This window comes from Ceratotherium simum, chromosome 25, assembly GCF_057802395.1.
Source record: "Ceratotherium simum simum isolate JZ-2026a chromosome 25, ASM5780239v1, whole genome shotgun sequence".
Lineage (NCBI taxonomy): Eukaryota > Metazoa > Chordata > Mammalia > Perissodactyla > Rhinocerotidae > Ceratotherium > Ceratotherium simum.
In genome coordinates, this window is record NC_141924.1 from 17,906,304 (window position 1) to 17,922,327 (window position 16,024).

Below are 16,024 nucleotides of genomic sequence, written 5' to 3' on the forward strand. Positions count from 1 at the left end.
TAGGTGTGTGAAATGTTTGGTTTTGTCTTGCCAGACCCATTTGCTTTGGAAACTAATCACATGTTTTTCCAGTGGTGCTTGTCACATAGTAGGTGCTCAGAAAGCCTCTGTTCTCTATATCTGGCATGAGAAACCTGGTATGTTTCCAATTTAATTCACCACCTCTAGAGGTAACCGTGGGGTTAAGGATCAGCTCAAATAGTCTCCTTCAGACTGACAAATTGGTTCGGTCCTGTATGCCTGCAGCTATCTGTCCTTTCCCACTGTTATCCAGTAAAATGTTTACAAATGTACACAATGCGTGCAAATCAAACTGAAAGACACAAGGTGTTTTTTGTAAACTCTTTCAGAAAGCAGAGGAGGGAATACTTCCCAATTCATTTTATGAGGCCAGTTTTGCCGTGATACCAAAATCAGGCAAGGGTATTACATGAAAAGAAAATTATAGAGTGATGATATCTTTCATAAATACAGATGCAAAAACCCTTAAGAAAGCATTAGCAAGGCCATAAGGTAAAGATAATACACCAGGACCGAGGAGTGAGATGAACATCTCAGGACTGCAAGGTGGGTTCAACATGAGAAAAAAAATCAATCACTGTAAGTCACCACATTAACACAATAAGGAAGGAAAAAAACATGGTCACTTCAGCAGATGCAGAAAAAGCATGTGAGCAAATTTAACACGTGTCCTATTTAGATAAAAATTCTCAGCAAACTAGAAATAGAAGAAAACTTCCTCAAGCCAAAAAGGGACATCTATAAGAAGCCACAGATAACATCATACTTAATGGCCAAACAATGCACATTCTTCCCCTAGAAAGGCAAGGATGCCCTCTCCCATGACTTCTATTCATCGTTTGACTGGAAGGCCTAGTCAGTGCAATAAGGCAAGAAAAATAAATAAATAAAAGGCACACAGATTAAAAAAAAGGAAGTAAAACTGTCTTTATTTATAGGCAACATGATTGTGTATGTGTGTGTGTGTGTGTGTACACACACACACACACATACACACAATAGAGAGAAGAAGAAAACATTCAAAAATTCTTCAAGACCTTGGGGTATGCAAAGATTTTGTAGACAGTTCACTAAATGTACAAACTATAAAAGAAAAATTTGATTATTTAGACTTCATCAAAATTAAAACCTTCTCCTCTTCAAAGGATAGTGTTAAGAAAATGAAAAGAGCAAGCCACAGATGGGGAGAAATTTTCACAGCACATAAATCTGACAAAGGACTTGTTTCCAGAATATATAAAGTGCTCTTCAATTCAATAATAAAACAACCCAATTTAAAAGTGGGCAAAAGATTTGAATAGACACTTCACATAAGAAGATAAATAAGTGGCTATTTAGCATATGAAAAGATGCTAAACATCATCAGTCATCAGGGAAATACATTAAAACCACAATCAGATACTACTTTTACACCCTTTATAAAAGATAAAATTAAAAAGACTGATAATACTTAGTGCTGATGAAAATGTAAAGCAATTGGAACTCTCATACACCAATGGTGAGGATAAAATCACCCAACTACTTTGGAAAATAATTGGCAATTTCTTTAAAGTTAACCATGTTTTTACCATATGACCCAGCCATTCCACTCTTAGGCGTTTACTCAAGAGAAACGAAAACACATGCACACACTAAGACTGGTACACAAATGTTCACAGCAGCTTTATTCATAGTAGCCTAAAACCAGAAACAACGCAAATGTCCACCAACAGGTCAATGGATAAACAAAGTGTGGTAAAATCATATAAGAGGATACTTCTCAGTAATACAAACTATTGATACATATAACAACACGGATGAATCTCAAAAACCTTAAGTTGAATGAAAGAAGTTAGACAGAAAAGTGAACACAGAGTATGATTCCTTTTAATATGAAGTTGTAAAAGAGGCAAATATAACCTACAGTGATAAAAATTATATCAGTGTTTACCTCGATGGGGGGAGGTTGACTGCAAGGGGCATGAGGATTCTTTTTGGGGTGACAGAAATGCTTATATCGTTTGTGGGGGTGGTTACATGGGCATATTCTTTTGCCAAAACTCACAGAAGTATACACCTAAAGTGGGCACATTTTATTGTTTGTATAGCATACTTGAACCAAGTTCAAAAAAGAAGATATGGTTTATGAGTTGGCCAACTAAGTCACTGAATCTAAGACAAAAACCTAGTAAACTCAGGTTGAAGTCACACAAAGCTTTATCAACACTAAACACACATGTAAATATTTACATTTTGTAAAAGCCATTGACTGTGCAATTTAGTGCTACAAAGAGTTCAGTCAGGGGAATGTCCTATAAAATCTGCCAGTTTAGTATGAAAGACTTTCATTCAACTTAAGGTTTTTGAGATTCATCTCTGTTTTTATATGTATTTGCGCTGTCTGAGATGAATGCCTGAGGGTATCTCCATATGGATTCATCAAGGAATACAATTCCCATCTCTGCTGACTTCTAATATGGTACTTAAGCATGAAATCTGAGTGACCCCTAAAGAGGCAGTGACTCTACATCCTGGATTTGGGGGATGGCCAGGCTAGCTCTTGGCCTGTAAAATACCGAGCAGGCACCATTCACATAAACTAGGAGAATGGTGCAGAATACATGAATGAGAACCCCTGATGTTGTACAAAGCTTTAGATGGCCGCCATATTCAATACTCTGGAAAATATTCAGACCAAGTACCCCCATTTTCAGTTAGGAGAGTGTCATTCCCTTATCCATGACATCTGTTTTTTTTTTTGGTGAGGGAGATTGGCCCTGAGCTAACATCTGTTCCCAGTCTTCCTCTTTTTGCTGAGGAAGATTGGCTCTGAGCTAACATCTGTGCCCATCTTCCTCTATTTTGTATGTGGGATGCTACCACAGCATGTCTTGATGAGTGGTGTGTTGGTCTGCACCCGGGATTCAAACCTGTGAACCCTGGGCCGCCAAAGCAGAGTGTGTGAAATTAACCACTATACCACCGGGACGGCCCCAACACCTCACCTCCCCATCTTTTGGCACTGATTTTCTCTGAGAAATCCTTTTCCCTCATTCCATGCTTTCTTTTGTGAATATCAATTAAGAGGCCCCCTGACCAGGCAACCTCCCTGAGCAGAGGTTGGCCTAGCTGAGTCATACGCCCATCAGACTCTTTCCTGGGACTATGAATGGTGACTACAACATTCAAGGACGGCCCATTTTGAAGTGAACATTAAACATCCTGATGCAGCCGGACCAGTGGCATTGTGGTTGGGTTCACATGATCCACTTTGGTGGCCCGGGATTCATGGGTTCAAATCCTGGGTGTGGACCTACACACCGCTCCTCAAGCCATGTGTGGCGGTGTCCCACATATAAAAATAGAGGAAGATGGGCATGGATGTTAGCTCAGTGCTAATCTTCCTCAGCAAAAAAAAAAAAAAAAAAAAGGAGGAGCATTGGCAACAGATGTTGGCTCAGAGCCAAACTTCCTTACAAAAAGAAAAAACAAACAAAAAAAACATCCCTTGTTTCTTCCTGCCCAGATTCCCGACGCTCTCCTGGTTTCTGGCTTTGGTCAGGCTCAGGTACTTAAGCTTTTCTGTGAACTGCCCCCATCCCTCCATTCACTTCCTTTTTTGCTAAATCAGCCAGAGTTAGTCTCTGATGCTTGCACTATAACCCAGCTGATATAACATAAAACTGAAAAATCCAAAGAAAGTAGCCAAAGCAGCAGCTTGATTTAATTTTGGCTTGGCTGTGGGGAACCTGGCCACCAGTCCTAGCTCCACTACCTACTAGCTGTGTGACTCTGTCTTCGGGCAGGTCATTGCTGAGCATCAGTTTGCTCGTCTTTAAAATGTTCCATAAATATTTCCTGAATGCCTCGTGTGCCAGGCAAAGAAAATCACAATGCAGTCTGATGTATTTTGGAAAAATATTTATGTCCCATAGGATTTCTGAAAGAATCACATGAAATGAAGTTCATGGGAACATTTTATCAGATATAAGATATTATCTAAATAAATAAAACCTTTTCTTTCTGAGTATCTTAAAAATTACTTGTGGTCTGGCCCCCCAAGGGTAATCTGTTACTCTTTCCACAGGTAATTTAGTTGTTGGATCTAATGTGGTTACTTTGTTGATGCTTAGTACATTCAATCATTGCATAAGGCTTTCCTGGGTGTATTTTAAATAAGGCAATTACATAAAATTTCTCTGTCGGTAAAATATAATCTTTTTTGGAGTCAATTCAGAAATCTAGAGTACTTCTCTGTATTAATTTTCCAATAATTATTTTATAAAAATCATGTACACACAAAAATCCAGCACTTCTGTCCTTCTGTGCAATACTGTTAGGCTCTTATTTTGATATTAGGGCACAGTGGCCGACTTTTGGCAGAGTGACTTGAGTATATAATTACAGCTGACGTACACTCTGCTTCCTGGACTCTTGATATCTCTGGGAACATATTTAGAGCTGGGCAATAATGACCTATATGCACAGCTGGATTTAGTCTATTCTTAAATCTCTGAAAATATCCAAGTCAATGTGAAAGGTGCAAATGAGTTACAGGTCACTAAGCCCAGATTTTAAGGAGAGAAACAAATCATTTGAGATGAACAAAAGTGTAATTCAACCCTAAATTAAGGAGTTTGCTCAAGCGGTCTTGATTCAAGACATGGCGACATCAGCACACATGTATAAAGACACATACACAGGCACACAGATGAAACCAACAAATAAGTCTCAGGAAAATGCTGCTAAGAATACAGTTACTATAATTCAGGTTCTGTGTAGGGTTCTATTTCCCTTAATCCCTCCCTCCCTTTGGAGCTAAAACAATATAGCCCTGAAGTCATAGAATTTTTGTGGTGGAAGGATCCTAAAAGTCATCTAATCATTCCGCATCTAATCCTTCTGCAAATCCCACAAAGACAGTTGCTATCTTGTTGAAGAGAGGCCGTGGCGCATAGAGGTTGAATGCACATGCTTTGGGGAAGAGACATATCTGGGTTATCCAGGCTTTACCACTTACTAGCAGTCTCCTAGAATAAGTACCTTAACCTCCATTTCTTTGTTTATAAACAGTAGGTGATAACAGTACCAGCCTCACAGGGCTAATGTGAGGCTTGATTGCCTAATAAATGTAAAGTATTTGGCACACAGTAAGGACTTGGCACATAAGTGCTCAAACAAAATGTTAGCTAGCACTGCTTACTATTAGTAACAGAGAGGCTCATTCCAAAGTTAAATCAGTTCCAGCTCCTACAAAGGTCAAACCTGGCTGTCTGCTACTTTCGTCCCATGGATCCTAGTCTGCTCTACAGAGCTTAACCAAAGTCCCTGAATCGCTACCAACAGGGAGGGCAGTGCTCGTGGCCCACCTGAGTCTCCTTGTTACCAAGCAGAATGTGCCCAGCTTCATCAACTGTTCCTCATGTGACCCTCCATGACCCATACTCTCTTCCTCGGACCCGCTCTAGCCTGCCAGAGCCCCTTTAAAAGTGGCACCCATTTGGCTTTGTCTACCTAAGACTATCACGTTGACTATCCTGACAGAAAGGCTCAGTCCATGAGGAGTAGGGTGAGGTGGATGGATCACCTGAGCTTTAGACTGTGGTTAAAGCCCAGAGGCTGGTGTCAAGTATCTGCCAATGGGGGAACCAGTTAGCCAGCCCCTTGCCAGCTGTGCAACATCTGGCATTTCAGTTTCCTCACCTGTGAAACGAAGGGTCTAACAGTACCTACCTCACTGAGTAACTGTGAGGATTCAATGAGGTAATACTTCCTCTACTCCCATTCTTTCTTGTCCTCCCCGCTTCCAGTCCAGTTTTAATGCCCACCAGACCACTGACACTACTCCCATCAAGGCTATCAAGGGTCCTCATGCAGTCATATCCAATGGTCAAGACTTGGCCTTCATCTTTCTTGAGCACGTAGCAGCACTTGTCAGAGCTGAACATATGTCTTCCTTCTCCAAACACTCTCTTCACTTGTGTCACAGGACACCACCCTCTCCTGGCTTTCTTCACCTCTCTGGCTACTCTCTCAGCCTCCATTCCTGGATCCTTCTCCTCTCCTCAAGCTCTAGATGCTCTAGAGTCTCTGTCAGGCCCACTCAGTATCTGCACTCTCTCTCTAGGTAATCTCATCCAGTGTAAGATTGTGGAGAAGAGCATGGGCCGTGGAGTCAGGCTGCCTGGGTGAGTCCCAGCTCCATCACTTACAAGTTGTCTTATGGAGGCAAGTGATTTAACCTCTCTGTGCCTCAGTTTCCTCATCCATAAAATGGGCAGTAATTTCCTAAAGTTGTTGTCAAGATTAAATTAGTTAATACAGGTAAAGTGCTTAGAATGTGGTAACCCCTTTATACATGTTAGCTATTACTTAGTTCCATGGCTTTATCTACTATAAATATACTGATGATTCCTAAATGTGTATCCCCAGTTCCCACCACTTCCCTGAACTCGAGTCTCCTATACCTAAATGCCTACCTGACATCTCCATGTTGGTGTCAAACAAGATCTCAAAGTTCATACATCTAAACTGAATTCTTGACTCCACACCACCTGTCAACCTTCTTTCCCCTAGTCTCCCCCATCTCACTAAAAGGCATCACTATTCACCCAGTTGCTCAGGCAAAAACCTTAGAGTCATCTTCAATTCCTCCCTTTTCCTTCATTCAACTTACAGCAAATCTTGTTGTTATACTTTCAAAACACATCCAGAATCCGACCTTTTACTATTTCCAGCACTACCACCTGGACCAAACCACCATTATTTCTTGCCTGAACAATTGCAATACCACCTCATTGGTGCCCATGCTTCCCTCTTTGCTCCCATAGGAGCCAGAGTATTCTTTAAAAATGAAAATCAGATGTTTCTCCCCTGCTCAAAACTCTCCAATGACTTCCCATCACAGTTGGAATGAAATCTCAATTCCCTTCATTTTCTAACAAGGCTCTATATGACCTGCCTTTGTCTACTTCTCGGCCTCATCTCCAACCACTCTCTCCTTGCCTACTTTACTCCAGCCACACTGTCTGCCTTGTGTTTGTCCAACTTCGCAAGCAAGTTTCTGCTTCAGGGCCTTTGTACTTGCAGCTCCCTCTGCCTGGCATGTTCTTCCCTCACATCTTCACATGCCCCTTCCTCATTCCTTTGCAAACTCTGCTCAAATGTTACTTCTTAGAGAGGCCTTCCCAGTCTACCTGAAAAAACACCCTCCGCCCTCACTCCTGCCCCTTGACTCTCTGTCCCTTTATCCTACCTTTCTTCATAGCACTTAATGATACATCTGACAACATATGTTTATTTATTTGTCATGCCTATAAGAATGTCAGGTCCTTGGGGACACAACTTTATTCTGTTTTGTTCACTGCAGTATTCACAGCACCCAAGCAGTGTCTGGGACACAGCAGGTGCTCTATAAACCTTTTTTTAATGCATTAAGAAATGAATAGTGCTTAGCACAGTTCCTGGGACATGTAAACAGTTATAAGTCTGTGATGTCAATTTCAGAAGTTAAAAAAATGTTTAACAGAAAAGCCAAAATTCTTCAGTGACACTACTTAAGATGTCAAAAATAAAAATATCATATTTTCACCCAATTTCAACATATATCCACATTATATTGTACTTACTTGGAGTTTCTTCTAAAATTTCTTGGAACTTGGTTCTCTCATAATCCACCAACTGGCGTTGAAGATGTGGTCTTAGACTCCTAATTGTAAAATTGACCATGTCCATTTTCATGAGGTCCAGGACATGAAATATTTGTCTAAAAATTTTAGAGTTAAAATAGTTAGACAGGTGATCAAGAAATCAAGCTGAAATTCATGAACTATTATCTATTTTACAGGCTGGAAAACACAAACATCCCCAAAACGGTCTTGAAATTCCAATTGCCATTGGCAAGGTTGCTTTTCATAGAAGGCATTACATGTGCACTCCAAATGTATTCTTCCACAGATCTCAAGAGTATTTGCTTTAGCAAATGTAATCCCTCCAGCTGATCCATGACATCTAGACATAAACTGATAGAAAGACGCTAGGAAGTATAAACAATGAGTCTTAACAATGAGACAGAAAAGATTCAAGAAGGAATTTTCATTTGAAAGTCTCTGAAATTTTAAGGAGTCTGAACATAGTGTATATGGTTTGTATTCCTAAGGGAATGAGAAAAAAAAAGAAAGAGAAGAAAGGACAGGACAGCGAGGTGCAGGAGAAAAATACTTAGTTTTAGAGTTGGGCAGCCTTGTGCTCAAATGCAGCTCTGCAACTGACCAGCTCTGTGGCCAGGCACAAGTTACTTAGTCTCTCTGAGCCTAGCTTCCTCGTCTGTGAAAGAAAAGGACAAGATCAACCTCGGAGGGATGCTGTGAAGACTCAATGAGATAAAGAATGTAAAACACGCACCCAGTAGGCGGTCAATATATGACGAAGAGGAAGAGCACAGATTTGATATCACACACGGGTAAAAAGATCACTCAAAGCAAGGATTCTGCAACTGAAGAATCACAACTTGCCAGAGCTGAGCACAACTCTAAGGCTACATGCAGCCCATTTTACAGATGGGGAAAAGTATGACTTTGAGCAGTTATCAAAGGTCATAAAGTTACCCACTAAAAGCAAACCAGTTTCCTTCTATCTTTCCAATACTATTACGTAAAACTTAATTCTCAATGTGGCCATATTCTCAAAAAAAGGGAGAAAAGTTCCCCTCAGTGGTAAAAAGTACTGTAGACTCCTCTTTCCTCTGGGATCCCAAAGAAGTTATTGTCTACGCAGCCAGACGAGATTCTCACTATTTTAATGTAAACCTCACTTTCTCAGGGAAGCTGCAGCAGAGATGGCTAGCCGACCACCAAAGGTCCATGCTCCCTTTCCACCATGCGGATTTATGGTTGGGAAATGTGTTTCCAGACAGCAACCACACTTCCCAGGCCCCCTTCAATCCAGGTGGGACTGTGGGACTAGTTATAATCAATGGAACGTGTCGCTTGTGGGCCGTGGTTAAACACTGGTACGCCTTCCCTCTGATCTCTTTCCCATTCACGAGCTAATGTAAAGGACTCCAAGGACTCCGGGCGAGCGTGAACCAAGGAGAGAAGGAGCCTGAGTCCCTGAATCACGTGTGGAAGGCTGCCAGACCAAGAACCCCTGACTCGGACTGTGACATGAGCAAGAAACAAATTTTATTGGTTAAATCACTGAGAATTCAGGGTTTATGTGTCATAGCAGCTAGCATTACCCTAACTAATAAGGAAGGCTTCCTAAATCTTTGACTAGATTAGGTCCCCCTGCTGGAGGCTCTATTAATCCCCTCTACCTCCCCTTCCATAGCACTTGTCACAGCTGTAATTTCTTGTCCAAGGTCTGTCTCCCCATTAGACTGTAAACTTCCTGGGTCAGGGAGCGTATCTGTTTTCCTCATCACTGCATCCCTCGGGCCCAGCACATGCCAACTAACAACCTCGTTAGGTCATTCTATCTGAAAACTGTACGTACACAGTAAATGACTGACTTGCTCCTTGCTTATTTGTTTTTTCCCTAGGGTCAAGGATTCCTTTGGGAGACCAGTTATTCTGTGTTCCTCAATTCCCACACTTCCCTTTTGAATCAACTCAAATGTACGCTAAGAAAACGCAAGCAGCATAAGCGCTAACCTCAGCACCTCCACGATGTTGCCTGTGGCCTTTAGCTCTCTGATGTCATCATCTCGCACAGGAGCACACAGCTTTGCCATTGTACTGATGACATAGTTGGCCAGGCCCTGGATGTCCACAGCACTGTGCTCAGCCTGCTGCCTAATGAGGTCTGTGTCCAAAACTTCACAGATCTGGTTGCGAAGCCGGTTGCCACCAGGACTCAGAAACGAGAGAAGAATCTACACAGGGAAAGAAGGAAAGAAAGATTAACAGCATTGTTACATGAATAAAGTTTGTCATTTTTTATTTCACTATCTAGATGACCAAGCTCCCTGTCCATATTTTCATGTTCTGGATGCCACAGAAGTTGACATTGACTGGGTGGTGGATCAGAGGAGCACTCCAGCGTCTCGACTCTAAAAAGAAGGCTGTATCTTCTGAATCAAAGGCCACCCCACGGGAAGTTACTAACACTATCAGAATGAAAACAAATGGCAAGGAAGCAATATTACTGAAAGAACTTCAAAAAGTTTACAGATAAATCGTGCAAAGAAAGAACAAGTTGCAGATCATGGCTCCAAAAGAACCCATTTAAAGAAGAGCAAATAGAAACACCCCATGGGCTCCATAGGTATATTTTACATACAAAATATTTATTACATATTATATACGCAACCTATACAGAGTACTCACTACTCAACAGACACTGTACTTATACACACACCATGTGGTTAGGAGCACAGGCTCCAAGCAAGAGTACCTCAGTTCAAACCCTTCTCCAACCCTCAAAGCTCTGTGACCCTGGGCGAGCGAGGGAACTCAGCTTCTTTATGTATATTAACAGAAGTAACTACCTCACAGTGTTAGGGTAAGGATAAATGAATAATCTAATGCTTGGCACAGAGCAAGTGTCTTGTAAATGTTAGCTAAACTGTAACTATCATCTCATTTAATTCTCACAACTACCCTGTAAGTACTCAGGACACTGAGAAGTAAGGAGAGAGAGCCTATCCCTAGCCAGGTCTATCTAACTCTAGAGTCTGTGTTTTTTGTTTTTTTTTTTGTGAGGAAGATCAGCCCTGAGCTAACATTCATGCTAATCCTCCTCTTTTTGCTGAGGAAGACCGCCTCTGAGCTAACATCTATGGCCAATCCTCCTCCTTTTTTTCCCCAAAGCCCCAGTAGATAGTTGTGTCATAGTTGCACAGCCTTCTAGTCGCTGTATGTGGGACACTGCCTCAGCATGGCTGGAGAAGCGGTGCGTCAGTGCGTGCCCAGGATCTGAACCCAGGCCACCAGTAGCAGAGCGCGCGCACTTAACCGCTAAGCCACGGGGCCGGCTCCCAGAGTCGGTGCTCTTAACCGCTATAACCAGCACTCTGTGCGCTCAGCACTGCCTTCGTTCCCTCCACTATTCTGTTTTCCCAGCCTCCACCCCACCCCAGGAGGTGCAGGGAAAAACCCTTCTAGTGACAGAACTTATTCAGTTTTTCAAAAAGAGTCTCCAATACTTTTTGGAAGACATGAAAACAGTCTTCAGGGAAAAAAATTACTAATTAATACAGACAACATCAACTTGCCTCTCTGATTTCTTCAAACAGTTTGATGGCGTGTTCATACTCGGGAGGCTCAGCATTCAGTTCTGATTCTAAGACGTCCCAGAAGGCCTGGTGGACAATGTGCTTCACTCGACCTGCCAAGCTATAGGAACAAAATGGATTGGTTTTCAAAATAGGCATTATTTTTTGTGATTTTAAAAGAAATACGCTCATTGTAGAAATCTTAGGAAATGCAGAAAAATAGAGAATAAAAATTGCTCATAATCCCATTAATCTTTTGACATATTTTCCTTGTTCAATGCATTGTTTTCACATAGTTAAGAGTTCCCAGTATGCACAATATTATATATTTGTTTCATTTAATATTCTGTCCTAAGTGTTTCCCCTCGACTTTTTAAATGCTTCCTTCCTATAGCTTTCAATAAGTTCACAAAATTCTGTCCTAAGGAGATACCATAATTTACCTCGCTACTCTTCTACATAGATCTTTAGACTTGTTCTAGATTTTTGGGATGAGACGGCTAAGTTGCTCTTTCCTCAACAGCTGAAGTTTCATGGCATGGAACAGAATAGATTGGCCCCAAGGAGACATGAATTTGAATGCCTGCCAACTTCAGCTTAGATGTCCCATTTAAAGTTAGCCAGAGCAAATTGCTGAAATCCGAGCTTTACTAGGAAGAGCTCACAGTAGAATAGGCGGCCACCTTGCTTCATCCAATATGTCAATGCCCTAAAATAGGTGCACATTGAAATACACATCCCTACTGAACTCCTATACCATTCTGCAACAGCTTTCAGAAAAGCACGTAATTCCCGGCACTACAATTACTTACGAGCCTCTACCCTCTACAGGGCTCTCCATCTCTCTCAGGCAGAGGCCACAACTTCTTCTTCTAGGTACCTGCCAATGGACCTAGCACAGCACCTGGCATACAGTGAGTGCTCAATGAATGCATAGCGAATGAATTAATAATTTGATAGTGAAGCATATCTCCAAATTTTTCTTTTTAAAGTACAAATAGCTAAATATACAATAATGCTATGAGAAATGAAAATTAGCTTTCTGAGGAGTGTGAGCCAAAACTGTTTCTATAAATGCAAATACTATATTCAACCCAGCAACTTTAAATGTTAAAACTCGTTCTAGCTGCCTGACTAGATTTATGCAACATCAATGGCATTTCCAATGTTTGAGACTGTCTTGAGCAAGTACAGAACAATGAGAAAGGCAAACATTGCTGGGAGGGACTTCTGCTCTTGACTTTACAAGCCTCATGTACTTGGCTTGAACAGACCAACCAGGAACGAGCTAAAACAACTTGATAGCTCCCTCAGGGACGTCAGAGTTTAAATTTAAATTTTCCTAAAGGCTTCAAGGTAATTTTTAGCTTTTAATTTTGTGAAGGGGGAGGGAGGAGTGGAAATGAGATCAATCAAATAATTGATAAGCATTCCTACTGGGTATCAGAAATCTGATATTTTACCAAGTGTTTTCCCCAAAGGCAGTATTTGCTAAAATATGAGAGTCAGCCATACTTTAAAAAAAAAAACCACTTGGCCACTGCGGAGAGTCATCCAAAAAATCAACAGCTAATAATCTTCACTTTTAAATAAAGGTAATGTCCCAACTCTGCACGTTGTTTCCCTTACTCACATTTTCTAGCCATGGCAGAAAGCAAAGGAAGAGGAATTCATATTTTCCATAGTATGAAAGTACTTATGTGCAAGGCACTCGTATGCCCGTGAGCATGCATTTGAAGTGCGTATTGTAGTCCTCATCTCATCCTTGTGGGATGTAAGGCAGATATGGTCTCAGCAGAACCAGGATTCAAACCCCAGGGTCTGTCTGATTCTAAAGTGCCTTCACTATAGCCTGTATTTGCAAGTTTTGAATTTAAAGCACAAATACTCCCAAACTGGCTCTTGCTGTACTCCATAAGACATACTAATTTTAACTTCAAAAATGCATTTTTATTAGTCAGTCAACAAATGTTTATTCAACATTCAATATGTGGTAGGCCCTGTTTTAGGTGCTGGGGTGTAATGAAAAGAAAGTCTCTCCTCTTAAAAAGCTTATATGTTAGCAGAGATAGAAAGAGGAAAAAAACCACGTTAAAAATGAATAAGACACTGGGCCAGCCCAGTGGCATAGTGGTTGGGTTCGTGCGCTCTGCTTCGGTGGCCCAGGGTTCACAGGTTCAGATCCTAGGCGCAGCCCTCACACCACTTATCAAGCCATGCTATGGCAGGCGTCCCACATGTAAAAAGTAGAGGAACATGAGCACAGATGTTGGCCCAGGGCCAATCTTCCTCAGCAAAAAGAGGAGGATTGGTGACCGATGTTAGCTCAGGGATAGTCTTCCTCACCAAAAAAAAAAAATGAATAAGACAGATTCATGGGGCCAGCGTGGTGGTGCAGTGGTTAAGTTCACACACTTCACGTCAGTGGCCTGGGGTTTGCGGGTTCGGATCCCGGGCACAGACCTACACACCACTCTTCAAGCCATGCTGCGGTGGCATCCCACATATGAAAAATAGAGGGAGACTGGCACAGATGTTAGCTTAGGGACAATCTTCCTCAAGCAAAAAGAGGAGGATCGGCAACAGATGTTACCTCAGGGCCAATGTTCCTTACCAAAAAAAAAAAAAACAGAATAAGACAGTTTCAGAGCCATGAGGAAACAAGATTAAGACAATGTGGTAGATAGTGACAAAGATGGTGCTGATTTTGCTGGGTGGTTGAAGAAAGCTTCTCTAAGACAGTGACCTTTGAGTTGAGAGTTGAATGAGGAAAAGAAAGCAGCTGGTGAAGATCTGGGGGAAGAACACTGAACAAGAAGAAGGAAAGACAAAGCCCCTGGGACAGGCTCGAGCTTGTGATCAAGCAGGACCACCAGCAGGGAAGCCAGGGTGGCTGCAGCACAGCAAGCAGGAGGGAAAGGAGTAAGGGACACGGCCAGAGAAGCAGGGCCTTGCTGGCCATACTTACGAGCCTGCATTTTTATTTTAAGCACAATAGAAAACCATCTGAGAGTTTTAAGCAAAGAAATGACCTATGCTGATCAATTGTTTAGAAAGATCACTATGGCAACCGTGTGGATGCGGAGGATGGCCTGTGGGGAGCTAAGGATGGAGACGGGGCAACTAGTTCGGACTGAAGGAGTCCAGGTCAGAGATGATGATGGCCTGGCCTAGGGGCGTAGCACTAGAGCTGGGATAAAGGATCACGGGGAAATGCAGTTAATATAGAAAACCAAACACTTTGGCCAGCCATCTTAAAAAATATTAATGATCCTTATGAACAATATCCCCAGGAGCAGGAAGACTATGATCCACATTTTAAAGAAGGAAATTATGTTTACTATTTTTCTGCTTTAAAACAAAGAAAAAAGTTCCGAATGGAATCAAATATTACATGTTGTCTTAATTGATAGAGAGTATGCCTCTGGACTTACAAATGGCACCGTGAGGTTGAAGAGTCAATGCAATTATCCATGAGCCACCTTTGCCTGTAAAGATGATTTATCTATAGTTATGGCCTCAAGCCTTTGCTACTCTTTGTCCCAGGGGATTTGAGAGCCACTGAAGCCAGAAAGGTTGAGGTAGGATATAAGGGTGTGGCTCTAACTAGAGGTCTTGGGGGTGGGGGTGAGTGAGGTTGCCCATGTACCTGTGATTCCTACCTCCAGATGCTTCTAGGTCACCTATTTTTAGCACTTTGGCAACTTAGTTGCATTTATTTATCTTTCATAACCTGAATATCAGTTTTTAATAAGTCAATCTACAAATATTTCTTGAGAATGAACTACATGTCAGGCACTCTGCTAGGCAATAGGGATAGAGCAGCCAACAATACACACATAGTTCTTCCATTAATGGTGCTTTTGGTCAAGTGGGAAAGACAGACATTGAACATAAAATTATAGGACATCTTAACAAAGGAGAGGTAGAGGGGCCTACAGGAGTCTTTAGCAAGGGGATTTAATGTAGTCTAGTGGGCTCAGGAATGTCAGGAAAAGCTTCCATCAGGAAGTGACATATAAGCTGAGTTGTAAAGATTATGGTAACATGTACCCTAGAGGAATGGTTTGAAAACAAGTATAAGATCTTGTTAGAGAATTAAATAGGGGCTGGTCCTGTGACGAGGCAGTTAAGTTCGCGACCTCTGCTTCAGTGGCCCGGGGTTCACGGGTTTGGATCCCAGGCACGGACCACTTGTCAAGCCATGCTGTGGTGGCATCCCATACAAAGTAGAGGAAGAGGGGCATGGATGTTAGCCCAGGGCCAATCTTCCTCAGCAAAAGAAGAGGAGGATTGGCAATGGATGTTAGCTCAGTGTTAATCTTCTTCACAAGGGAAAAAAAAAAAGAAGGGGAACTAAATAGTGTTCACTCCCAGTGGATATTATACGAGAACTTCTGGGAATCAGTGTGAATACGTGTGTATGTGTGCATGTGTACACACACACACAGAATCTGCAGCACAGTTTACACACAACAAACACCTCCGCGTTACCTGCTTTCAGGGAGGGCATCTTGTTTCAATTGAAAGTTCTCATTTACAGCAATTTCGTGAGCAAGAGTCAGGTTTGATAAGTTCCTTGCTGCAGCCATCACTTCATCAAATGTTACAACCCTGGGAGGGCTTGCTGCTGAAAGAAAAACAGAAACCAGTTAACATCATGGAAGAAAAGTTGTCATCCACTGAAGCCTCCTGATGCAGTCAGAGTTTAAGTTATTCCAACATTTATTTTCACGGTTTAACAAGTAAGAAGAATATACACTAAAATAGATGGATTCTTCTGCTTAATACTTAATACTTCAAAAATTT

At 41.7% G+C, this 16,024-nt stretch overlaps 1 protein-coding gene across 3 annotated transcripts in view; it reads right to left on the bottom strand.

Annotated features, from left to right (window-relative positions):
- TCP11L2 (t-complex 11 like 2) overlaps nucleotides 1–16,024 on the bottom strand; it is a 39,257-nt gene that overhangs the window by 12,671 nt on the left and 10,562 nt on the right. For 2 of the 3 annotated variants that reach the window (XM_087449001.1, XM_087449000.1), the window contains 4 exons: nucleotides 15,710–15,842; nucleotides 11,216–11,336; nucleotides 9,654–9,874; nucleotides 7,629–7,765 (listed from right to left, as the gene is read on the bottom strand). In XM_087449001.1, coding sequence (XP_087305127.1) covers nucleotides 7,629–7,765; nucleotides 9,654–9,874; nucleotides 11,216–11,336; nucleotides 15,710–15,807 — 577 coding nt within the window. In that variant the 5' untranslated portion in view covers nucleotides 15,808–15,842. Of the gene's footprint in view, nucleotides 1–7,628; nucleotides 7,766–9,653; nucleotides 9,875–11,215; nucleotides 11,337–15,709; nucleotides 15,846–16,024 lie in introns of all 3 variants that reach the window. The other variant, XM_087448999.1, reaches the window with a different exon arrangement.